At 47.1% G+C, this 26,951-nt stretch overlaps 1 protein-coding gene across 3 annotated transcripts; it reads left to right on the top strand.

The window, feature by feature from the left end:
- Positions 1-2,371: 2,371 nt before the first annotated feature.
- On the top strand, positions 2,372-26,564 carry TTC24 (tetratricopeptide repeat domain 24). Of its 3 annotated transcripts, none has more exons than XM_078612750.1 (14): positions 2,372-2,487; positions 3,914-4,504; positions 6,201-6,352; positions 7,270-7,507; positions 8,359-8,571; positions 12,976-13,104; positions 14,008-14,129; positions 15,221-15,340; positions 17,277-17,353; positions 19,011-19,145; positions 19,556-19,738; positions 20,124-20,194; positions 22,798-22,924; positions 23,650-26,564. In XM_078612750.1, the coding sequence occupies exons 1-14, from the start codon at positions 2,484-2,486 to the stop codon at positions 23,759-23,761; spliced, it is 2,274 nt and encodes a 757-aa protein (XP_078468876.1). In that variant the 5' UTR covers positions 2,372-2,483; the 3' UTR covers positions 23,762-26,564. The 3 variants fall into 3 exon arrangements, with proteins under 3 accessions (XP_078468876.1, XP_078468875.1, XP_078468877.1); XM_078612749.1 differs by having other exon boundaries at positions 22,792-22,924; XM_078612751.1 differs by lacking the exon at positions 19,011-19,145 and having other exon boundaries at positions 22,792-22,924.
- Positions 26,565-26,951: the final 387 nt, after the last annotated feature.

The raw sequence follows: 26,951 nt of genomic DNA, 5'->3' as shown, positions 1-26,951 counted from the left end.
CGATGCACTATTCAAAGTTGAATTTTTCGATAGCTAATGTTTGGCGTTTCGACATCGCGAAGTAGCACCGATTTCGGATGTATTGATACCCCAGTCGTGGAGTTAAGTACACCCCTGGAAAAAAAATAGTGTCCCAGAAATAAAATATTTAATTTCCTCGGCCATTTAGTATTATTTGGTACCCTGGGGGTATCGCCATGAGGATCATATGTTCAATTAGTTTTTATTTTAAGAGAATCATCAAGTTATCTTAAATTCAGAGGCTGATTTGATAAAGTGCACTGCAGGCAGATTCATAAAACCCATGGGCGATGGTTCACTTGCATGCAACACTTTACCTCGGTGTAATTGGAAAATCGAATTAAGTGTAAAGATTTTTCATATAGATAGGCTTACTCCTGTCATAGGAATGTTGAACGTATACTACTAGTCATTGAAACTGGCGATGATGAATCGATGTAAATATGACATCCTCTGTACATTCTTGACCTAACCGTGTTATACTTTTTCCTACTTCATGTGTCGTAACGTGTTACTTTAGCCTAGGCAATGAATTAACCTCAGCGTATTGCTTTCAGTTGAACTGAGCAATTTGGTGACGCTGCTGCGTTGGCAGTGGCGCACAGCCATGATTGACAACAACTCAAACTCAACAAGTTCGACAATAACACTGTGGTTGCCTTCAAAAGAAACGTGATATGATAGGCGAGGGTTCAGGCAATGGCCCTTCACAGCATAGAACGAGGTAATTTGAATAAATTATCGAAAATATCAGCACTGCTCTATTCACTTGTTTATATGCAATGACCGTACCGCATTTATAATTTTGGAAGGTTGCGGGATGAGGAGGAAGAGGAGATAGGTGATATCAGGGATGAAGTTGCAGCGGAAAAGTAGCACTACCCAAGGAACGATGGAGGGAAGGAGTGAGGCATCGTGCTTTCACAAGGAGTCTGTGGCAACGGCGCAGAGACTCACTACTCATCCAGCAGTGGGGCGAACATGACTCCTCACCAATACATTCCAACTACCGTTTTGGTAGTGCTGTAGAAACGTTGCTGTAATTACTGTAAGAACAACCACGTTTTAGCAATGGCTCTTCTACTGTAAAAAGGGTAATGGTCAGGAATGTTAGCTTATTCTCGTTCAATTTTCGATTTAAAGCTTTCGTGACTGCAGGAATTCATATTCTTGTTTCTTTCTGTAAAGTCACGTAGAAGGGAAATAATGATGTTTTATTTTTCTTATTTTATTATTTCCCTTCTACGTGACTTTACCGAAAGAAACACGAATATTCTCGTTCAGTTATAACCGAAGAGGCAGTGTTTCTTGATGATTATCATCATTGGGGGGGACAGGAGTGGGATGAGCGCCCCCCCCCCCCCGTTGCTTAAGGTTCAGACTGCCATCCAATGTTTATAGTCAAGTGAAAAAAATGGTGGTACTGCACTATTTTGTATATATGGGCCAAACCTCATTTGCATAGAGGGTGAGAATTAGCGCATACTGTGCTATACAGATCATATTGTTACTCGTTCTGTCTCGCGTTTGTACTTGGTTCAGGTTTACCATTGGCTGGGTCATGCCCCCTTCGCCCTGAGGGTTTTTTTGGATCCCCTCCTGCCACCATTTAAGTAAGTGATGAAGAGTAATTGTGTGAGTGAGTGCCTGTAACCATCACTGGTCACTTGTACAATACAACTAAAGTTTGAATATCCCTTCATGTCCTGTCTAAGTCAATGTAAAGTAAGTACATCTACTCAAGGTGTGTTATACAGCTAGCAAGGTCTTGTACATTAGCCTCAAGAGGCCTGAATGTGTACAGGTCCTTTCTTCAGGTGAAGTGCCCAATATCGCACGTCCTTGTGGCAAGGCTTGGGTGGCTTGTTCACTGGTGGTCGGTCAAAATGCCACTTCACAAAGCACGCACGCTCCCCGCGCCCGTTGCCACGTTATCAATAATGTACGCCGTCTAACCCGCCGGGGCATTCCTCTCTGAAAACCAAAGCTTGCGTAAATAATTCACGGGGTAGTGGAAATAAAGAAAGAAAGCAAGAAAGAACATGACACACATCATCTTACTTCGTGCAATTCCTCCGGTACTTTTACTAAACCCAAAAAACAACAACCCAGCGTCTGGTCGGGCGCGTGCCAGAGCGTGACACTGGCACCCGCTTTGTGCCTCATCGCAGGTGACACGAATGTTCTAAGCTGCCTGGTCCATGCGTGTGCCTGTTGATGTCTCCCGTTACGCTGACACGCCCGGCCCCACAGAGTGTTGTGTTTCGATATTCCCTAGCAATGACGGCCCCCCATGGTCCCCTAACCACGGGGACGCTTGGAGACAAAACATTACTCTGGAAGGCGCGCCCGTGGGAGCACCATCTGCAGAGTGGACAATGGCATTGAGAGGGCAGGTGCGTGCGTGTGCGCTCCATCCATAGCCCCCGAGACGTCTGCTCGCCCGCCTGCCCAGCCACACCATGGGTGAGTTCGTAGTTGATGCTCAGTGTCGCGTTATGCGTGGGTTTTGCTCAATTCCACCGTTCGTGAGATGAATACTTCATCCGTGTTATTTTCTGTAGAGTATTTTGCGTGGCCTTGCTAAATCCTGCCACTCACGGGTAAAATGTCACTTTTGTTGCTCTATATGTAGACTCACCAAACTCTCATAATCATCATCAGCCATTTTCTATCCACTGTTAGATAAAGGCCTTCCATCTCTCACGGTCCAGTGCTGCTACCCTCCATATCACTCCCGCAAATTAACTGATCTCATTACTCACTCTCCACTGTGGTCGCATTCTCTCTTTTGGCTGCCATTTCGTCATCTGCCTCGTCAATCGACCACCATTCTGCCTAGCGATGTTACCTACCCAAGCCTATTTACTCTTCTCGGTTGTTCGTATCATGCCTCCGATTTGTGTTTGTTTCCTGAACTAGGAAATCATTAGAAAGAAAAACTTCACTCCCGTTACCTGATAATAATGCAACTGGCTCACTCAGGTACACGTAATCTTAGATGCGCGCCATGTGTCGCTAAGTTGAAGTCAGTGTCATTGTCTTCTCAGGTTCCCCTACTTGAGTTTTTCGTGTTATATATTTGTATTTCCTCTTGTATGGGGCAATGTTTTTTCCAGGGCAAAGATGCCTTGATTGCCTTGTAGGCTTGATCAGTGGTACTGGATAGGGGCACCCATGTCAGTCAGGCACTCGGCAATTATTTTTTATTTAACTTTCACAGTGTAAATGGGATTTGCGTTTATTTGTCTGCGGGTGTGTGGGTGTGATCCTAACTCATGATTGCAGGTTATGAGCACGAGTGGAAGGCGGATAAGTCAAAACTAAATGAAAAACAATTCCATGGACTGCGTGGGCCATTGTAAATCATGCACACTTTGTTTTTACACAACACTGAATAAAAATTACCTTTATTGAAAGCAAATTACATAGCTAAAAGCTCTTAATGTAGCACAGCTGTCAACATTGGGAAACATTCTTAGACTGGCGATGGTGGCATTTGTGATATTATTATGAAATGACGACGCTGTGGCTGCTGCTGCTGCTGCTTGCTCATGATGATGGTGTTGATGGCAATCATATTAAAGTGAATTTCAACAGTAGTAATATTAGTGCTGTTGATGGCAATACTCAAGATTACTTTGGTCTGCTTCTTCTTTTATATGACGGGGAGTTTATCAGTAACGTTTATTATCGTGTGTTCATGTCGAGGTTGGTGATCCGGTGGATGACTTCAGGAGTAGCTTAGTTAATATTTTAAATGTTGCTGGCGAATATTCGAAGTTGGCTTTAGTGTACTGTGCTGTGCAGTCCATGATTTGAAATTGGTGACTGTGGTCGCACTGTGGGCTATTCATACGGTAATGGTCATCTGTTGACATGTCCCAAACAGACTCCCACGAAGTCAGGGACTCGGTGGAGCCGACGGATCGGACCTCGCACTCAGACACGACACCGCAAACTGCCAGCACCTCCTCCCCAAAGCGGCCACACCATAGCCCCTCTCCAGACCAACGTGAAACCTCTTTATACGGAGAGGAGATCACAGAGGGCATCTCTATGCACAGCAGAGAGACGCAGCTCAACGGTGCTTTAAATCCGGCTCAGAGCACCAGTAGCAAGAAGCACGTCAAGTTCGACGCCGAGTCCGTACAGAACGGCCGCGTGCGACGCAAGAAGAACGCCTGTGGCGATGACACTCCCAAACTTCCGGCCCCTCCGCAGCACGGCAACGGCACGGGCGGAGGAGGGGACGGCGAGGCGCAAAGAGCGGTCAACCGGCTGACGCAGCGGGCCAGCTCAGAGATGGCAGACGGCAAACCCGAGCGCGCCCTGGCCTCCTTCCGCAAGGCGTACGAGCGCTCAGGGCAGCTCGCCGAACCGGCAGCGAGGGCTGCGTGCGCCTTCAACCTGGGCGCAGCGCACGTGGCCGCAGACCAGGCTGACAAGGGCCTGCAGTACCTGCTGGAGGCGCAGGCAGCAGGTGAGGCTCGCAACGCCGGAGACCGCTGATGGAATTCACGACCCTCTGTGACCACTTCGGTGTATTTGCTTTAACGCTTTCCAACCAAGTTTGAGAGTGTTTTTTATGTGTTTGTTATGTCTATCCTTTCCATCCGTAACTGGCAATGTCTCCACCGTTGAGAAGGCAGCCATCGACTGAATGGTCTAGTAAAAGAGTTAGTGCCTGATGTATGTGTGGGTATAAAGGCTGTTTTCACCAGTATGCGGGAATCATGTCCATAAAGTTTAGTACTTGAGCTGAAGTTCATCTGGCTGTATATTCATAATTTATTGATTTAGGTGGCCAGGTGTCTCAGGGGCTGATACCACATTCAGAGCACTTGGCTGACACTGCAGAGATACTTTGATCGAATTTGGGTTGGAGCCACCTCAAGTATAATGAGTTGAAGGTCTTAACCAATTAAAACATTTGTAGACAGCACAAAAAGGCCTAATATTCAATTTGAGTTGAACAAGGTAGGTTCACTGCTCACTGTGACAATTCTGTATTTGTTTTTTGACATGATACACCGATGGCATAATTGGAACATTATCGAGAGAATGATTTGTCAATTTCTGAAATGAAGACCAGAAACAAATGTAAAGTGTTGGGCCTTCCCAACACTTCATGGCAAATTTCACTCTCACACGTAGGCTTTTGCAAGCAATATTGTTCAGAAATGTTTTTGGGTTAGATCTCGTAATTATCAATGTGTTCACAATTCTGGCAATTTTCCTGATGAAGCTGGTTGTAATCACCATCAAAACCTCGTACTCAAATTGTAAATGTTGTGGGTTGACTCTCCAAAACACTGGCGTGCTGCAGTAGTAACTAATTGGCATGTTTTGTTCACGTGACAAACCTTACTAATTCGCTGTGTCAGATGGAAGTGGGTTAACAACACATTTATATTGACGCGGTCTAACCCAAAAACCTTTATTATGAAGAACTCACTCTGACAAGTCAGTGACCAAATTTGAATGGTATTCTTTTCCCAGAAACCACATTGTGTTATAAGAATCTTTTTCAGAAAGGCCTGGCTTTGAGATATTCTGCCAATTCCTTTACGAAGTGGCTTGTGTGTGGGAGGAAATCAGAGCAACCAGACAAAACCCACACATACAAGACAATAACACAAAAAAAGTTTACGAAGACGGGCTCAAATACCCACTTGCTGTACTGCTATCTACAATACAATAACATCTTGGCACCTCAGCTTAATTTGGGGTTCCACTGTGGCGAGATGTTAACTACCTCACTTGGTATGCAGGAGGTCGTGGGTGCGATCCCAACCCTGACGCCTGTATATTTCGTATTTGCATGTTCTCCCTGTGGTCCCGTGGATTTTTCTCCGGGTTCCCCTGGTTTTTCCCTCCACATTGAGAAACGTGCCTTTAGACTATTTGGCTGCTATAAATTTCCACATGATAAGCTATCATTTGTGGTCATGTTGCTTCTGAAAAAGAGCTATATAGCTCAGTGCGCTTTACCGGGTAAAATAAAACATAGTTTCGTTTTTAGTTTAATTCGCTGGGGAGTTTCACAAACCTTTGTGATCCTCCAAAACCCTCGCCTCCAAAAGCACCGGATAATGGGCGTGCACCACCCCTCGTGGATCTCAGTCGATGGTTGCCGCGTTCCTCCCTGTGCATGCGCCCCTCGTGTCCTGCGGAAGGGTCCCAGGACCGCGACCAGCGTGGGGACCTACTCTTCAACCTGGGCGTCGCGTACGAGGCGCTGCACGACCCCGCCAGCGCCGCGCGCTGCTACGAGGACGCGCTGGCCCAGTACCGAGCCGACCAAATGGGAGGCCAGGCCGACGCTCAGGTACGTGCCCGCTCACGAGGGTTTGCCATCTGTCCTGGTTTTTCCAGGATCGTCCTCTTCTGAGATCTGTCTTCTCAGGGGCATTAAGAAAAAAAGAATGCGTCAGTTTTGTTGCCAGATAAAAGGGTAAAAAAACAATGATCATATTTTGCTACTGACAATTGAGGTTCCAATGGTGATAACACACCACTCAAGACGATGCATTGACGTGCTGTACTTCGCTCTGCCGGAATTGCAAGATATTCTGCCCTGCATGATACGTCCCAGGTTTTTGTAGTGCAGAGATGGCAACCCTCATGCTCGCGGGGACTATCAAACCCTCAGTCATCTCCATACGAAGACCCAGGCAAAGTCGAGATTATTTGGCTGCTATAAATTTCCACATGATAAACCACTTCATTGAGCTATCATTGGTGGTCAGATCCCTTCTGAAAAAGAGCTACATAGGTCACTGAGCAACATCTGGTAAAATCAAACAATTGTTTAGTTTAGCAACACCATATGTACAGTTTTTTTGTCAATCCACCGATGGATTTGGTCCTCCCCATGCCGTGCAGATTCTGGGTGGGTTATTTGACCATACTTCACCAGTGCGAGTCGGTCACAAAGTGACAAGACAAGTAAACATACACGAGTGAGAATCGGCTAAAAGTGTCACCGTCGTAATCTATGTACACGGCAGTGGTTGATCCAATGAGGGGGCTTCACCGCTGCCCCATTAAGACCCACAACATTGGTATTTTATCGATATTAACCACAGAAAATGCGCTGGGTTAATTAAATCTATTTTTAGGCTGGAACCCGGTTTAAAATATTTAAATGTTGTGGAGCCCCCCACCCTCACAACCTCCCCTCCTTGGGAAGTTCTCATATTCACCTCTGGTACTCAGGCACTCGGGCACCGTTGTCTACTGCAGGTGAAGCTGGGCCAGTGCTGCATGCAGCAGGGCGAGGAGGCACGGGCGGCCGACTGGTTCCTGGCGGCGGGACGGAGTTACCGCTGCGCGAGCCGGGCCGACCAGGCGGCCGAGGCGCTGTGCGAGGCCGGCGCGGCCCTCCTGCGCTCACCCGCCACCGCTGGCACCGCCGTGGTGTCCGTGCTGGAGGAGTGCCGCTCCGCCTGTACTCACGTCCGTGACAACGACGCGCTGTTGGGTGAGCCATGATCAGAGGTCGCAAACGGGTTTTGATTCCTTACCCGTACCCGGCCGCACCAGGGTCGCAAATGGGTATCCATACCCGGTCGGGTACGGGTACTCGTTCCCTACCCGTACCCTACCCGAAATGAGTGACAAACGGTTACTCACCAGTGACTCACGGCCTACCCGTACCCGGCCGCACCAGGGTCGGGTAGCCGGGTATCGGGTAGGGTACGGGTATCGGGTAGGGTACGGGTATCGGGTACCCGATTGCGACCTCTGGCCACGATGCCGTAACGGCTGCGATTGGCGTCTCCCTGGTGGTGTCGAGAAAAAAATATATCGGCTGCTTACCGAAAAATATTGCTGTCCACAATTGATATTTTTTTTTATTTCAGTCAACCATGACGATAAGTGGATGGAAATCAGCAAACCTGATGATAGCTACGATTACTACCCTCCAGAGACCGAGGCGCTACTATTATGAGGTTAAATTAATGAGCCTAAATGAAGATGCAGACTGAAATAATTTAGGAACGTTATTAGACTGCAGTGCACTTTAGAAGACTACAATAATTATTGGCTACAATTATATACGGATTTACTCAGTTTACTGATTGCCTGCCCTGATAATATTGGGGGAATTCCCCACCCCACAGCAAAATGTAATAACTAAGAACATTTGACTAAACGTTTGATTACTTTGGTCAATTAAACTTAGAGAATTACTCCACTAATATTCCATAGGTTGTCACCAACTAGACCAAGACTGTGACTAGAACAAAATATTCTGACTAAATTAACACATCTCTAGCCTGCCCCCCCTCACCGCCACCAACCCTCCGGTATCTCAATTCCCTCCGCCAGCTCGTCTCTACAACGAGCTGGGCCTCAGCTTCTCGCAGCTGCAGCTCTTCCCGGCCGCCGTCGACTGCTTTGAGCGGGCGCTGCCACTGAGCGAGGGCGTCGCGGACGCTGCCCGCCGGGCGGCCGTGCTGCAGAACATGGGGGCCGTACGCAACTCCCAGGGGCAGTTCCAGCTGGCGCTCGCCTTTCACCGGCACGCCGCTTCGCTGCACGGTACACGCTGCGGTGGCACCAGATGACGTTTGATTTTACGCGTCCTGGTATTTTTTCACCGTTATCATTCTTTCTAATCTGGGCATTTCCGGCACTGCTTTATCCTGGCTCTAATTATGCCTCTCTTCACGCTCATCCTCGGTCTCCTTTAATCACTCCTGCACCCCTCCTTCACCCGTCACAGTAGGTGTTCCCCAAGGCCCTGTCTTGGGCCCCCTTCTCTTCTCTCTCTACAGCTCCCCTCTCGAAACACTTGTCTCCTCCTTTAACTTCTCCCGCACTTTCTTCGCTGACGACATCCAAATATTCTTATTTTTCTCCACTCCGGACCTCTCTTCTCGCATTTCAGCCTACCAAACCGCCCCTCAGTCTTGGATGTCGTTTCACTTGCTTGCCATCAAACCTTCTAAAACCCAGGTTCTCCTTTTCCTCGCTGCTCTTTCCCTCCACCCACCCGCACCATCACCTTCCCACCCTTCTCACTCATCCCTGTCCTCTTCTCGCAACCTTGGTGACCTCTTCGACTCTTCCCTTTCCCTCACCTCTCACATCTCCGCCATTACCCGCACCTGTCGTTTCCACCTTGTAAGCATTCGCAAAATAGTCTTCTCATCACTCAGTCCAACGCCAAACTACTAATACACTTACTCATCTTCCCTCGGTTAGACTACTGTAACTCTCTCCTACTTGGTCTCCCAGCCTATGCGTTCATTCCACGACAAAAGATGAAAATGCGTCAGCACGTTTCATTTACAACCTACCACACTGCTCCCGCACCTCCGCCCTTCTTATAGAAATGCACTGGCTCCCCATCTGCTACCGGTGTCTGTTAAAGCTCCTTACGCTGGCATATACATCTCTTCATGGCCTAGCCCAGGGGTCTGCAACCTTTAAGACATAAAGAGCCACTTGGACCCGTTTCCGAAGGAAAAAATAAACTGGGAGCCGCAAAACCATTGCAACATTTAAAACAAATATAACACTGCATATATTGTTTCTTACCTTATTGCTATATACAGGATCGTGCAGTCAGCTGTCAATCTGAATAAAAAAAGGACTTTTTCACTTAACAATGTAAAATATATTTTTGCAAATTAATAGCTAAATTACCTGGTTAATGGGATTTTTGCTCCTGAACCTCAGTGCACAGTGTCTGCACATCAGGGCTGTAAGACGTCACCTTCATTTTCACACAGGCTTGCAAGCTGTCATCTGTGAGGCGTGATCGATGTTTGTTTTTAATATAGTTCATGTTGGAGAAGACCTGCTCACATACATATGTGGAGCCGAAGATCGACAGGACTCCAAATGCATACTTTTTCATGTTTATATAAGTGTTGGGGATGGCATTCCATGTTTCGAATACAAGTTTGTCCTGTTTGGGAAGGTTTTCAATATCACTCCATTTATGATTCTGAGCCAGAATGGCCTTCTGACGGGCAACATCCTCAAGAGTAGCGGTCAAGCATTTGAACTTGGACACCCATATATCTTTGTCGGCTATATCGGCCAGTTCCATCTCAAGATCAGGTTGACTTACACCTGCAAATGCAGTCATATTCAATAGGGATGGATCGATCGCCAGGGGAGTGACAGGGAAGGATAATGTCGTTTTTTCCTCTCTGAACTCACAGAATCGTTTCCCAAACGAACTTTGCATTGTGGTGATTGCAGACTTGAAATATTCCAAATTTATCGTATCATGACTTTGTTTGAACTCTCTCAAAGAGGGAAAGTGAGACAGTGTACCTCTCTGTAAATCTTTGACAAACACTGTCAACTTGCGCTCGAATGCCAAAACCTCCTCCAGCATGTGCAGGGCTGTGCCTCCTTTCCCCTGAAGGGTTGTATTTAGCGTGTTTAGATGTGCTGTCATGTCTACCATAAAATGTAATTTTTCCAGCCACTCTGGCTGTTCCAGCTCAGCAAAGGTGAGCTCTTTGCTGCCCAGGAAGGTTTTTACTTCTTCCAAACATGTGACAAAGCAACGGCAACGTTATTGCCTGTCACCGGGCGGGCAGTGTGGAGCGGAGCGGCGACCTGTCAGCAGCGGCAACGCCAGAGCAGGTGTCACAGTGCGCCTCCTCCCCTCGCTAGCATCCGCCCCGGAGCCGCGGTCAAGGTTCAAAAGAGCCGCATGCGGCTCCGGAGCCGCAGGTTGCCGACCCCTGGCCTAGCCCCACCGTACCTCACTTCCCTTGTCCCGTTTTATGTCCCCTCCTGCCCACTCCGCTCTCAATCTCTCCGACTCCTAACCATTACATTCTCTCCTTGTGAACAATCCCGTTTCGGCTCCTTTTCCCTACTGGAACAAACTTCCCCTCCACATGAAGCAAGCACCCTCCCTGTCCAGTTTCCGCTCCTCCCTCAAGACCCACCTTTTCTCCCTGGCCCATCCTTCCCTCCATCCCTAGGTACCCTGTAATTCTCATACCCACTGACCTCCCTCCCCATTTCTCATCCCTATTCACTGTATCACTTTTAGCTACCCTCATTGTACCAACTATAACCCTTGAAAAGCGCCTTGGATAAAAGCACTATATAAATATATAAGATAGTGTAACGCTCTCACGAAGGTGCTGTATCGCAGAGGTAATATTGCAGTAGTGTCACAGTCAAGGGCGATGTAATGCGCAATCCCAATTGAGTAATTTGCAGTTACATTTTTTAATTGGCAAATTTGGAACATGATGCCCGCGCAGAATGGCTTATTCATATAGAATGACATCGCGGGATCTTTAACGGCCACTTTGAAGCACACGGCGTGTATCTTACGTCGAATGCTCGTGCAATATTAACCAGGGCAGCTTTTTTTATTTAAACAGCGAACTGCTGCAACTAGCGGCAAACGCGATACTGCTGGGCCACATCACCGCCCTCATAAAAACAGGTCCCTGCGGGGTGGGCTGGTAGGAACGAACAAATACGATACGAAGGGAGAGTTTGAGCCCTAGTTCTAGGCTTTAGGCCTAGCTGTAGGCTTTAGGCCGCTGTGAGTTAATTTTTAATTTAAATGTTTTAATTAAAAACTATCTCAGGGAATGAGTTAATTATTAATTTAAATGTTTTAATTAAAAACTATCTCAGGGAATTAAAAAACTATCTCAGGGAATTATAAGGGAATGTTACACTTGTTTAGCCAGGAAAGCCTCACTGAGTCTAAAGGTTTTTGTAGGGTCCTGCCAAGTGTTTGCAGTAGGGGGCGATGTTGCTACACCTAATCGGACATCGGACGGACGGACGATATAATCTATTGTAGGCTGGTTCACTTCGTTCCTACCAGTATAAGCTGCATACATGGGCGTTTAACACTATGTAAAATGACCGCGCAATAACAGTAATGTGCCCTGCGATTTCGCTGAACGGGTTGGATTCGCACTCGCGATGAGGGAGCAGTCACATGGTTAAAGTAACATTAAACTGTAAGCCTAATGAAAAAATATGGCAAATCGTAATTCTTAAATATAAGGTGTTTTGATTTTGATTCATAAGCTTATGATACATGCATTGTAGTTCATAAATTGCTGCAGCACAAAATGTATTTTTTAAGTATTGATATAAATCATTTGCTAATATATATGTTTCTATGTATGTACGAATATCCAGATAAATCATTCTAGACCACTCCATTAAATTAAATGAATGAGTAGTAATTTGAAAGCTTTTGTTTCAAAGTTTATGCAAACGGATTCGACATGACAAACAAATGTAAGTTTATCCAAATTCCTTGGCATATTGGGCCCTTGCCCTGCTTATCCACTTTACCATTTGCATTAGCCTGGTGCATAACGTGAGACCAGTACCCCAATTCAAAATCATATAATGGATCGGCATTAGGCATTGGGTAGGTGAGTGGGTGGGCAGTGCTGTTGAAGGTCAAGTGAGTGTCAAGTTACCTTGTCCATAAGAAATTCTGCCCACTAGCGGTGTCACATGTCATGTCCACAATTTAACAAGAGTGGCAAGTTGAAAACGGAACTTGTCCTGGGTCTCCCCTATATGGACGCAGCTTTAAATGAGTGCCTTGTGCACTTTGTAAACATCAGCACTGGGAAGACAAAGTTTAATCAACAAACTTAATGCTTCTTGGCACACACCCCACTCTCCACACCCCTTGTGCACCCTGCCAAACGTAATGTATACATACAGCCCTTTTGTAATTCCACTGCTGGATGAGGGTCTCCCCACGACGTGCATGTCATGGGGGTTATTTGTTCATACTTCACCTCCTCCAGCCAGACTTAATCATCAGTACTCGATTACAGCACTCGTGCAACAGTCTGTACTGTCAGTCAGTATGGGGGGCTATGTCATTGTATGCGAGCGCATGCACTTGTCCCCAAAAGTCTGTTGAGGCTATATGGGAGGGGGGGATCTTTGCCTTGTGCATGTTGGACGATGCAGGTGAGCTTCAGAACCGCAACGCTCAGGGCCAGTGCTTCTGTAACCTGGCGTTCGCGTGCAGCCAACTCGGGGACCACGAGGCCGCGGCAGAGAACTACCTCCACGCTCTGCAGGCGTTCCGCGACACAGGTAAACCCAGCCCACAGTGACCACCGCGCCACCGCCACTCTGCACCCCCCTTGTCATCCCACACAGCTGCCTTGTGCCAGCCCACGTGAAGCTGCGCCATCCCACACTGCATCCTCGTGCCATTCTACGCAATGCTGCGTCATTCCGCATAGAATGTCCATGACATCCCACACAGCATCCATGGGTCATCCCACACAGCATATCTGTGCCATCCCCCCACACAGTGCCGTGACATCACCTCCACCATCAGTCCGAATGATTTATTTTAGTCTTAGTCTCATCGACGACAACCTGTGAAATATTAGTCGAGTCTCAGTCTGTGGATTTCATGGAGTTATTCTGCTCGTTTCGTCCACTCAGGAAATATTTTTTGTAGAAATTTTTAGTACAAATTACCATGTCTGGTCTCGCTCGCTCAGTGCACGGCTGTCTATATTCATATCACTAAATTATCTTAATCCTCGTCTTTATTCACTCGCTCGTTCCATTCCATCATAGCCAGTCGCGCCTAGGCCTTTGGTGGAGCAGTAGTTGTAGCCACCATCGCGCTTGGCAATTTTCGTCCACTCAAGGTCAAATATTGTGAACGATTATATTCCCCAGGAATAGAGCTAGAGTCTGTCGCCAGGGAAAGGGAGGTCGGGGCCGCCCTGCTCAACATGCTACAGCCGCGACCCTCACCAGCACAAGCGGATTGAAAGACGAACGAACAAATTATATTTTCATCACTTCTTCTTCTTCTTTTGTATGCCCGATGTAGATGCAGAGACACAACTACTATTTCACATTCAGGTGGTCTGGCCTGATTTTCATCACAAAATTTAATCAACAAACTTAAAGCTGCTATAAATACACACACCCTGTGCTGGATTCTGACGACAATGACACTGCTGCCCTTCGCAGGGGACGTGCACGGCCAGTGGCAGGCCAACGAGGGCCTCGGGGCGGCCAAGTTCCGGCTTGGGGACCCGGAGAAGGCCGTCTCCTGCTACAAGCAAGCACTGGCGCTGCTCAGCCAGGACAAGGTGCGTCCAGGCAGCCAGGCCCCTTTGTCGAGCTGTGAGCACAAGAGCACAGCTCCTTGGGGAAATCTTCTTCTGTTATAAATGGGGTGTAAAAAAATATACGATTTCAAATTGTACACGTTACGAAAGTGTCCCGTTATTAAACTATTGTAAAGGTGTCGTGCAGTAGGTAGTATCGTAACTGTAAGCCAGAATATTAACTCAAAGCCCTCAGTGGATTGACAAATGGCTTAAGATTTACATGACAAGCCACTAAACGAGTGGTTTTAAAGGGGGGCTGGAGAAAATGTGTGGGGGAGAAAGATTATTAGACAGAGTACAAATTATTTTAGGAGGAAAAAAGTAGATAAACAGTCATTGTCTTGATTGAACGATCCATGTGTAGAGGAGTGAAATATGCGGTGTGCACAGTTAACCGAGGGCAACTGAGGGCAACAGGTGTGCGTGTGCAACGTTAGGTTTGCACCGACAAACTGCCAGTAAATAAGGGGAGCAACCGAAGTCGAGCAAGTGCACGTGCTGCGACCGGAGGTTGCTTTCAAAGAGGTTGATTGATGGGCCAACAGGCGTCAGCCTGGTGAGAGCTAAAGAGACGCACGTTAGGTCTCGGATAATTAGCAGAGTGATATAAAGTTGTGTGCATGAGCGGAGAGGGGGTTGTTGCCAGGAACCAAGAGTGAAGACATCTCGCCGCTGCCACTCCAGGGACAGCTGTGGAGATGTATAGTTACTGTGTGCGAAGCTGCTGTGTGCGGAGACGCTGTGTGCGGAGACGCTGTGTGCGAAGACGCTGTGTGCGGATATGCTGTGTGCGACGACGCTGGGTGCGGAGCCGCTGAGAGCAGAGCTGCCGAGTGCAGGATAAGTGAGGGGGAGAAGTTAAACCTAAGTGACCATGCAGATAGTTATAGGAGTGCCTACAACTGGTGCAAGAATAGGTGAATAAAGTGTAAGCAGGTGACTTGTTACAACGTGTCGATGTGAGTAATCTTTGAACACACTGCACATATCTTATACAAAACAACTCCAGCTCTGCTTTTTTTCTGAACAGTTCTTGATGGAACCTGACAAATGCCTCCTTGCCTCTCCAGGTAGCGGCTGGGGATGCCCAGGAGAGGATTGTGGGTAAACTTACGGATGCCATTCAGTACAGAGTGAGCATCTCGAAAGCCATGGGACAGCAGATGGGATACGTGCTATCCCCCTCCGCGGTGCGTACACCACATGCACCCTCGCTCACGCCGCAGAAGCCTCCGGAATGTTTTACGAACTGGAACCTAGTTTTAACAATGCTGTCAACCTCGCCTGATCCATCAGCTCGGGAAAGCCAAACATGTGACCAAAAATACCGTTTACGACAACAACCGCCGTTTGCCGCTAAATGGCGGTGACATCACGACGGCGCTCGTGCCATGCTCGGTGAACTTTGATGCCACGTAAAGTTCACTGCCACATATATACACGCAATGTGGTACCTCTCTGCTCTTTGTGAGCAGCACACCTTTGCGTGCTGTTAAATATATTTGTTTCCTGCCATCACGCAGTTCCCTGTTGTGATGGGTGTTTTCATCGTTGATAAAGAGTGTTGGATTGTAAAAACTGAGAGAGTTGTACCATGCAATAGCGTGGTTGTACATCAGAGGTGGGATACATTAAGTTATTGATGGTCAAATAGGACTCTGAAATACTCAATACTTTCGTCAATAACATTTACCCTTCTTCATATTAAGAAGGTACAATTTCCAAAATGTTGCCTGTTGTATAAACTGTACATGTATTTTTTAATTTTAGGGCAATGTTAATTCTGCATTTGTTGAGTCTTTATTTTCCCTACTTATGCATCACACCCAATACAAATATATGTTTTTATTTCTCAAATGCTGTGCCTTTGGAGGGTCATACATTAACACAAACCCAATTCCCTTCTGTCACTGCAAGAAGCCCTGACAGTGACAGGAGCGCACTAAAATTATAGACAGTAATTCCAGGTCAAAAATGTTCCCCCTCTAGTACCTGATTAGTGCGGCTATCGCATTTGCAGTTATGAATATCTACACTTTATGGGCCATTTCGAAGATGTAGGTCTCACGTGACCATGAACTGTATTAAGAAAGTTAATAAACATTGGCTATAATCCGATCAAATTTGTAAGGATTTTTTTTTGGAAGGTGACCGAACAGCAGAAGTTGTTGAATTTAGCAATCAGGTTAACCTTGCATCTGTGAAGGAGGTCATTCCTGACATGCAATACCTTGGAGTCTACAAACTGAGTTGTACCTGCGGTAGCAGTTACATTGGGGAAACGAAACGACATGTCTCGGACCGTGTCCGCGAACACAAGGCATATCTGAAACACAGCCGAACCAATACCTCTGCCGTAGCTGACCATTGTTATAACGCTGTGGGCTCGCATGATATTGTTTTTTCTGAGACCAAGGTACTCTGCAAACCTTCGGGCTACTATCAAAGGTTTGTTCATGAAGCCATCCAGATATATAAACAGACATAACTTCAACCGAGAAGATGGATACAAATTGAACAATCATTGGAAGGATGTTATTAAACAGGTAATGCCTTAACTGGTGTGGTTGTTTCCATCGTGCCTGCTGGTCTACTAGCACCTTTTTTTTCTGTCCCCCCCCCCCTATCCGTGTCCACACTCAGCTTCCCACTTCTAGCCCCGCCCACTTCCCACCCCGCCTCACGTCCTCTTCCCCTTGTGCTCACGCCCCCTCTCTCTCTCCCCCCTTGCTCCTCCCCCTTTTCTTACCTATATAACCTCTTGCCACGGCAGATCTCTCGCCTACCTCATCATTTTCTTGCTGTGGGTGTTCCACCTGATGAGGATCGCTTGTGTTGCGATCGAAATGTCGTAATTTGTTTTATTTTATTTCTACCTATGTGACTTTGCCGGAAGCACCAAAGAGTATGGATTCCTGCAGTCACGAAAGCTTCAAATAAAGATTGGTTCCCTACTTCTGCTGTTCGGTCGCCTTCCAAAAAAAAAATCCTTACAAGTTTGATCGGATTATAGCCATGCCAGGGGCAGAGATATATAACGATAAACAAGCAGGGGTGATAAATGTTGCTGTTCTAACGCTAACGCTTGCAGATATCAAAATGCTGCTCGTATTTTGGGTCGCGCAGGTGAGACAGGAGATGACCCAGTCGCACACCTACCTCATGCCTTACGGATACCACCTCCAACGGGCGCAGCCAATAAGGTACGGACACCGCGTTGACGGTTATGATGAAGCTTCTTGGCGGCATCGCTCATGTTTCGTCCGTTGAGGGGTTACATAAGGGTTCAAATGTCAATGCTCAGAGCCCCCTTTGCGATGCCCATTTTGTGCTGTGGTCAATCTGTGCTTCACCAACAGCCGCCACCTACTTCCACACTACATGCATATTTTGCATAGAATAAGCTCACTGTTAAAATGTATGTTAAGTATGGTATGACCTGGAATGTACCCAATCTCGTTATATAACGGAAGCTAAGCAGGTTTGAGCCTGTTTGGTTCGGGTGACCACGTGCAAACAGGTTGTCATAGAGGTTGCGTGCTGTGTGTGGGGTAATAGAGGACAGAGCAGCAAAATATGTCCTTAAGCTGTACATATGTAGAATAGTACTTCTTGACACCAAGGAAGATTGTAGAACCAGACGAAGAGGAGGATTCTTACTTAAGGCTGCTTGCCGTTTATTCACTTATACACAATCTGTCCACTGTACTCTCACTGCTTGTTTACACTCTCTGCACTCGACACTTACACCCGTTATGGCGCACGTCAGAACTCTGTCCTTTACGTGGACATCCCTTCATTATCTACGCCCGGTACGGCTCCCCTTTGTCTCCCTCCTCATCTGCCCCGGGCAGGGGATCACCCAACACCGCCCGGCGATGAGGTGAGACCTTTACATCTCGAGCCCTCTTCGGTGGTGGCTGGGATGTCGTCCACGCAGGCTCGCGTTCCTCTCTCTCTCCCAACGACGGCAACCTCACTCTCCCAACGGCGACCCAGAGCTCACGCACACTCCTGCTTATATATCCCTCATCATTCTGAGTCCGCACGTGCTCCCGCTTAAGCCTCCGTCTGCATGGCGCCCCTCGCATCACGTGCCCCCACTTAAGCTGCCGTCTCCATGGCGCCCCTCGCACTAACTAATCCTTATCATCACCCCCATCTCCCATCTCCACGGCGTCAACCCCGTGTTCCCACGCGCACACCTGTTCGCCCCCAATTGCCCCCACTCACAGAGATACTTTCGTAAGGTTGCATCATGCATTCCCTTGCACGACCTTTCCACAAACTCACACTTTCTCGCGCTTGTCTCTCGCAGTGCTCCTCCACTGGCGGAGCCAGGGTGGGTGGTGTGGCATGTGCCCCCCCAATTGGGGTGTATTAGTAATAAATCGGCATTTTGCGACCCCCACTGCCACTGTGTAGCATATCATTATGTGCCAGGGACTCTATGAGATGATAGGACAATAATTGGCAATAAGTAACGGCAAAGCATTTATAAGTGACTCAGAATTGTGCGCAGTTGCGTATACAGGACACGACTTCCCTGAAGGCATACCTTCAGCGAGCGCGATGCCGATCACACACAGTTCAAATTCGACCCTCGATCGATGGCTGTGCCATCGACGCACGCGCGTCGAATAAAAAGCAAGGGACAAGTCCTTACTTACTAACAACTCTTATCATTTTTCATTGCTGGAGGGGTTGCCCCCCCTACCTGAAAATCCTGGCTCCGCCATTGTGCTCCTCTACACATATGCATATTGGATATTGGAACACATTACAAATTTCGTGCATATGCATGATTTTTCTGAACTTGTTAGATTAATTCCCATTGTGCCTCAACCTCTCCCTCGCCAGCAATGAAGGAGGCGGGCATGGTGTGGTGCGTGTGGATCAGCTGCGAGCCGTGGGGTCGGCGGGCAGACACCCTCAGGGCCCTGAGGATGATCCCACAAACAGGACGGCCCCTACCCGAGTCTTCCCTGGCACACAGTGAGCAATGCCCAGTCATCAAGCCTAATATGTCTAAGTTACTCATGAACAAATTATGATACTGCAACTATCCACCATGTGCTAAAGCATAGTATTATTGGGGTGGATTGGTGGCACAGTGCAGCACACTGTACAGTACTATAAACTCGGTAATCTGTATTTGATCCTCAGCCACGGCTAACACCTGTGGCGAGTGATATCTGAACGAGTTTTTGGTGGCCCCTTCACCAACCGGCACTGATGAATGTGGAGAAGTATAGTTAAACAGCTCCCATGATCGACACACAATGGAGAGGCCTTCATCCAACAATGGATTGACGCATTACAAATTGCTATTATTGCACACAGACGTTTTCATTTGCAATTCAAACAAATATGAATGTACTTGTCATATGACCGACTGATTACAGCAGAGGCGCTGTTGGTGTGGGGGGTGAACTCCACCAGGGCCCACGGTACGGCCCGGCAGGGCCAGTCCAGAGGCCCCTCATGCATCAGTCACCCCACAGTGGCCTGCAGAGGCAGCTCCCGAGGGCTGCTCCTGAGAATGGACATCACGCCCGCCCAGCCACCACCTCCCACCTACTTTCCAGGTCACTGTCTCCACATGCCCCATGTCTCCTGCTCCTGCCACCATCAGGGCTTAATTTCTCACTGAATATTTTCCGATTTGCTGGTAGACCTGGAGGTGGCATGTGACTATTAGCTACAGCCATGGCAATAGATATAATGGATGTGATGTGCTGGCCGACAAGGACACACACCCAGATGAAGTTAAGCCCTGGCCACGATGTTTCCCTGAGGCCTGCATTGTGAAACTGAGCCTGAGTACCATTGCTTGTTTATCTTATCGGGATTTTGTAAAATGGAAAATAGTATAATTTAAAACACGATGCCCCATGGCTGGGCAGTATTCTCAATTTAAATGACAAATACTATACATCATTCATCCATTTTATTTTAATCTTGTCTCCACAGCTCCTTAAATGACACCTACCTGGTCCCTGACCCTGCCACACTGTTTCATCAGACATCCAGGCCGCAGGCAGGTGAGTCTATGTCTCCACCAGCAGTACGTTTCATGCCACCTTCACCAATCGACCATAATGGCCAGTATTGACTCGAAGAGGTTGATTTGTGTTTCATTAGCGGTGTCATCAGTTGAATGGCTGGGACATCCTTAGCTCCTTCTGTTTTCTGCAACTAGAATTTGGTTATACTTGACGTGGTAAACTCAAGTTAAAGAATCATTGGTTAATTCAATCAGTTTCGATTTAAAGCTTTCGTGACTGCAGGGATTCATCTTCTTGGTTCTTTCGGTAAAGTCACGTAGAAGGGAAGTAATAAAATAATAAAAATAAAACATAATAAAACAATTCTCACGACGTTTCGGCCACAACGCAAGCAGCCATCCTCAGGCGAAGAATGAAACACCCCAAGCTTGGAGCGTATATTTAAGCTGGGTTAGAGGGGGGGGAGGTGGGAAGAAGAGCGCCTAAACAAAATAATTTGCATATCAAGAGGAATTCAGCATATGGAAAATGCGTAGGAGGTGGGCGGGGGGGGTTCCAAATCAATACTATGCCCCTGCATAATGCACGGGCATAGTATTGATTTGGAACCCCCCCCGCCCACCTCCTACGCATTTTCCATATGCTGAATTCCTCTTGATATGCAAATTATTTTGTTTAGGCGCTCTTCTTCCCACCTCCCCCCCCTCTAACCCAGCTTAAATATACGCTCCAAGCTTGGGGTGTTTCATTCTTCGCCTGAGGATGGCTGCTTGCGTTGTGGCCGAAACGTCGTGAGAATTGTTTTATTATGTTTTATTTTTATTATTTTATTACTTCCCTTCTACGTGACTTTACCGAAAGAACCAAGAAGATAATTCAATCAGTTTCAGCTATTCTCTTAAACCCTCCAGTGATGCCCCTGTGCAAGCATTTACACGTTTGAAAATGGAATAACTCATTCTCCTCTCCTGCCCCCACAGTCTGGATCTTCCTCCAGCTGCCCAAATTATTGACTCCCTACCCCTGTTCAAGTCCATGCTCAAGACCTTACTTTTTTCCTCTGCTTAATACAAACTGTCTCTATGTACACAACAGTTACGAAAAGCAAAAAATAATAAAATAAAAATTTAGATTTTCCACTGATCTGTGTTTTGTCAATTCTGTATGATTCCAATCATTTTATAGTCAAAATTGCCAAATTTGCGGAGCTCCGCTGCAAATACAGGGAAACGAGAGGTGAGGCAGCGACGAGCTCAGCCTCCCCTCTGATTGCGCAACCCCTCAGAAACTGGTTGGAGTGCGGGCAATAAGCACGTGCCTGTTACTATCTCTCTGTAATGATGGAAATCATACAGAAATTACATTGAAAACACAGATCAGTGGACAAAAAATAAATCTAAATATTTATTTTATTTTATATCTTTTTTAACTTTTCGTAACAGCTATTTTCATTCAAGTATGACAGGTGAGGCTCTGCCTCTCCTGCCTCCCCTGACCGCACGTCCCTGGTACACAATATGATCCTTATGGCGGTACCCCGTTGTACCAAATAATACAAAATTGCCGAGGCGATTAAATATTTTATTTCAGGGACACTATTTTTTCCAGGGGTGTACTTAACTCGCCACTGGGGTACCAATCAATCCGAAATCAGTGCTACTCCGTGATGTCAAAACGCAGCGAGGACGATTGCGCTGAAACCCTGAATGCTCGTATGCACCATAGTGCATCGTGTACAGCTCGTCGAGATTAATCGATTGCCGCATCGCCGACCATCAACTGACTAAAAATGACTGCGTCACGGACATTATGCGAGAGCCGGGGTACTATTGTAGTGACATAAGAAGGGAGGAGCTGCTGGGGGCTCTTGGTTCCCGGGTGGGTCCAGACGCTTAAGCCTCTGGGCGCCAGCCGTTGGGTTCCCAGGGGGTCCAGACTCTTAAGCCTCTGGACGCCAGGCGTTGGGTTCACAGGCGCTTAAGCCTTTTGGCGCCGCCAACGGGGGGGGGGGGGGGGCGCTGTGTGTGCTCTGTGGCATGTCTGGTAGCGCACACGGCCCCACCCCTCGTTGGACTAGGCATAAAAAGGGGAGCTCCATAGACGATCGGGGCCAGTTGTAACTCAAGACCCAAGACCCACGACCAGCCATCTGAAGACCCTGGGATGTTGTGAGAGCGAGTGGTGGGACTCTGGAACTCCCGACTCTACGACCTTGTGAGGGCGAGTTCCAGAGCGTAGCCAGAGTAGAGTATCTAGGCTGTGTACCTAGGCTGTGTACCTAGGCTGTAACAGAGTATCACGACTGTTGGAGTGTTGTGTTGTAATAAAGAAGTTACCTCTACAAGTGTCTCCGGAACCCGTTACACTATGGTACTCCGGGGTACCGCCATAAGGTTTATATGCCCATCACATTTCATTGTTATTGTAATTCATGGGAACTTTAACACAATTTCCACTACAGATGGATTGGATGCTTCTTGTCTGTTGTTGAGACTGATCGTACAAAAAAGACGATCGCCAGAGTAAAATAAGGCAACCCCATTCTTCACCACAAAATGCACAAGCAGACATCTTTCTTGGGTGATGAGCAGCAATGCTACGTGTCCCGTCGTGTGTGTGATGGTTGGGCCCAGCAACAGGGTCGTCATGGGGTACGGAACAGCACCCCTACTCCACCATCCGGTCCCAGCAGATGGCAGGGCCAACAGAGAGGCCACCGGGGCCAGAGAGAGGCTTGACCGAGGACCCCATCAACCGTGAGGATCGGTGAGTGGGATAGTGTCCACTGTGGTGGCTGACTGGACTGGGTGGCACGCTCACCTACCAAGCCAAAGATTCCACAAATTCACGATTGGGTCGATTCCCAATCAGCTGCCTGGAAATGTTTAAAAATTATTACAAAATCATGCTACCTGGTATGTTAAAAACCCATGCTTTACATTGCTCCAGTGCCAACCATTGCACTTTACTGCTCCACATATAACATAACTGTTTAACACGTAGGCTTTCGCGACCAATATCATCCAACAAAACAGTTATACTTCTCCACAAATCTGGCTGTCGCCTGATGAAGCTAGTTGTAATTACTGGCGAAATGTCATACTCAGATTGTAAATGTTGTGACTTGGCTCTCCAACACACCAGTGTGTTGTACTAGTGACGACTTGGCACGTTCTGTTTACGTGACAATCCTTACTAGTTGGCTGTGTTGGGTGTTGGCGGGTTTCAACGACACTTTTATATATTTACGTGATCTAACTCAAAATATCTCTATGATTAACATAACTGTTATTATTTAAAAATTATTGTATTTCAATTATTTTGCCTTGGGGAAATTATTTCGTTTTTGTATTTTATATTTCTTAGTGTTGGGCATTAATTTAAATGTACTTGTATATGAAGCGTTCTGAATCGCTTCTTTCACGTGAAGTGCCATTTAAAAAATAAAGGTTCACTGAATTGATCACCGCTGCCGTCACGTCTGTGCATAGCGACAGAAGGCCGTCCGGGAGTAGCGGACATTCTGGCAGCTCGGGCCGGATGTCGGGCGGAGAACTCCACACCAGCCGCCGCCGCCGTTCCCGCATGTGCCTCCTCATGTGAAGCCCTGCAGCAGCGCTGGCTCCCCTGGTTGCAGGAAGCTCACGAGGACAGTGATGCAGCAGCCTGATGCGCCGATGACAAGAGGGCATGTGGCCAAGAATGGTTCGACTCATCATAAACACATCGTGCTGCCCTGAGCCAATGTATTTTCACTGGAACCAGATCGCAGCGGGTGATCTGGTAATGGGAGTCATTCAACTTGGAGGCCACTTATGAGCGAAGGGAGTTGCCTGCAGCCCACTTAATTTTGCCTCAAAGCGAATGTAAGTTAGTCCTTGTTTCCGAAATGTACTACTGTAATGAGCCAAGAATGTTTGTGTGTCCCGCGCATGACGTCACTCCACGTCGGCCAGCCCCCCTCATTAATACTCATGAACAGGTGACGTCCTCCACATGGACCCCACCCCCTCATTAATAATCATGAGTGGGTGACGTCACTCCACATGGGGGGGCGAGGCGCCTCCTCCCCCCTCCTCAGCGTCAACTTACAATCCTCACTACAAAGGCAGAACCCTCACATCACGCGATCTCCGTAACACTATTGAGACATAGAAGTAAAAAGGACGCCATGATGAACAAGCGATTATAACTTTAAATGAAATAAGTCTGTGTCACCGCGGCCTCACAAATTGCACACGAATTGATGCAATGAATATCACGTCGCGGTCTAATTTTTGCTTGCAAGTTTCAGATTTACTGAAATACACCCGTCCTTGGACGGGCAAAAGGCTAGTTATTGAATAAAGTCTTGACTGTGCTTGTGTAGTAACGCTTACGACTCGTTGACACCGGAGTTGGAGGCACACTTGTTTATTTGAATACCAACTTTGTGACATACACAATTGAGGGGGTATCGGCCCCCTCACCCGTCTATCTGAGGACACACCTCTAGGCTAACCTTAGCCTGCCTCTGAGTCCTCCACTCATGGGCTAGGGGAGGCTATCTTGGCCCGACACTGGTCAGTCGGGCCCGGTACCCAGAGTCCAGACCAGCACTGGCTCTGGCTCTGGTACCACGCCACTGGCTCGAGCCTGCGCGGTCCTGATAAGGACGGCGTACCAGGGGGAGTCCAGGGCTCTATCTCAGACGTCTTCCTCCTCCTCTTCTTTAGCTAAACATCACTCCCGAGCCTCCCGATACATTCCCCTTTTATACACCCCCCTCCCTGAGGGGTGGGGCCCCGGGGGATCGTAACGTCCGAAGCGCGGACGTCGTAGAGGGCACCTGCCCGTGCACTGACGTAGCCCCGCCCACTGTGCTTGTTTACCATAGGCTGCCATGCATAACGGGCTCTCTGTAACAGCCCTACACTTGCAAGCACAGTGCTGGTATCTCAGTTTGAACTGAGCTGGCAATTTGCCGCTCTTTGCCAGCGATTACACAGCGATGGTGCTGACCCCGGCACCTAAATATCAAACATAATCAACAGCTGCAATTGTAAATATTTACACCAATGTGTGTCAAATGTCTTCCATTGAGCTTGGATGCGTGGAGTGTTCACCAATACAATACACTTCCATTCGAAGTTGTACAGCATCTAAATGCGACTGCATCTTTGGACGATGTACAGAAACTGGACATATTTATTTTATATAGAGGGGCAGTCAGTCGTAGGTAGAGGAAAAACGGAAGGTCTGGAGCCTGGACTTGAAAAGGGGCAGGGAGTTGACAGACCAGGTGACTGGAGGAAAGGAGTTTCCAACAATGGGGGCTAACAAGGAGAATGACCAAGTTAAACTGCACAATTTTTTTTTCAAAATCCATTTTAAACATGTACCTATAGACATCAATTACTTTATTCAAGTGGTGTGTATAAGTGATCCTTATGGCAGTACCCCGGGGTCCCAAATAATACAAAATGGCCGAGGCAATTAAATATTTTATTTCAGGGACACTATTTTTTTCCAGGGGTGTACTTCACTCCGCGACTGGGGTACCAATCAATCCGAAATCAGTGCCACTCCACGATGTCGAAACGCAGCGAGGACGATTGCGCCGTAGTGGTGCATCGTGTATAGCTCGTCGAGATGAGTCGATTGTCGCATCGCCGACCAGCAGACCATCACTATAAGGTTCAAATAATAGTCTTTGGTTCTTTTGGTAAAGTCACGTAGGTATAAAATAAAATAAATTAAATCACGACGTTTCGGGCGCAACACAATTGCTGAAGTCACCTGATGACGGACGCTTGTGTTGCGCCTGAAACGTTGTGATTTATTTTATTTTATGCCTACGTGACTTGCCAAAAGAACCAAAGAGTATGGGTCCATGCAGTCACGAAAACTTCAAATCTAGGTTCAAATAATGTTACAATTTTTTTAGAATTTAATCTGTAAAGTGTAATATTTCTAAGAAACGACTGTGATATGCAGTGCACAAGATGACAGATTCTGATTAAATCAGAAAGGCATGCAATGTGTATAGTTTATACTGCAGTCAGGTTAGTTGAGGCTCTGTGCTGAGGTGTTAAGTTCCATTTAAAACAATGCCAATTGGAGGACTTAAAACAGATAGGCCTTTCATATTTCTTGGCAGTACATTAGCATACGTTTGTATTATGTAAAAAGCTGCATTATCTGATTACTTATATTAAATTCGCTGTGGTCCAAAAGCCACAAGAAACCCCTTGACAACTCCCTATCATGTGGCTCAATAGAGGGAAGAATGTAATTTTGTCTCTGGAATGTACGTGACCTGAATAAGCTTATGTAAATGCATAAACTGTTTTATTAAAATGAATTTTGTGCCTATTTTTAAATGCATTGGAAGTCAATAATTAAAGTTTGATTTGTCGCTTGTTCATTTTGAGTAAGTATTACTATTGTTAGATCAACCAGAGCAATTTGTCTAATTTGCATGTCGAAGGTAAAGGCGTAGTCCTGCAATTGCTCGCTCACGCCACGGCTGGCAGAAGGGGCCTCCACTGAAAGTAGATCTGGAGGGTCCCTTCCAGAGCAGGGGTCGGCAACCTGTAGCTCCGGAGCCGCATGCGGCTCTTTGGCTGTCCCTTCGCGGGCAGCCGTTGAAAATAAAAACCTTAAATATCAAAGAATAAATTTTGATTTAAAGCTTTCGTGACTGCAGGGATTCATATTCTTGGTTCTTTCGGTAAAGTCACGTAGAAGGGAATTAATACAATAATATAAATATAAAACAATAAAAATTCTCACGACGTTTCGACTGCAACAC

Source organism: Lampetra planeri, chromosome 39 (genome assembly GCF_965212315.1).
Source record: "Lampetra planeri chromosome 39, kcLamPlan1.2.h2, whole genome shotgun sequence".
Lineage (NCBI taxonomy): Eukaryota > Metazoa > Chordata > Hyperoartia > Petromyzontiformes > Petromyzontidae > Lampetra > Lampetra planeri.
This window is presented reverse-complemented; position numbering and strand designations above follow the sequence as displayed.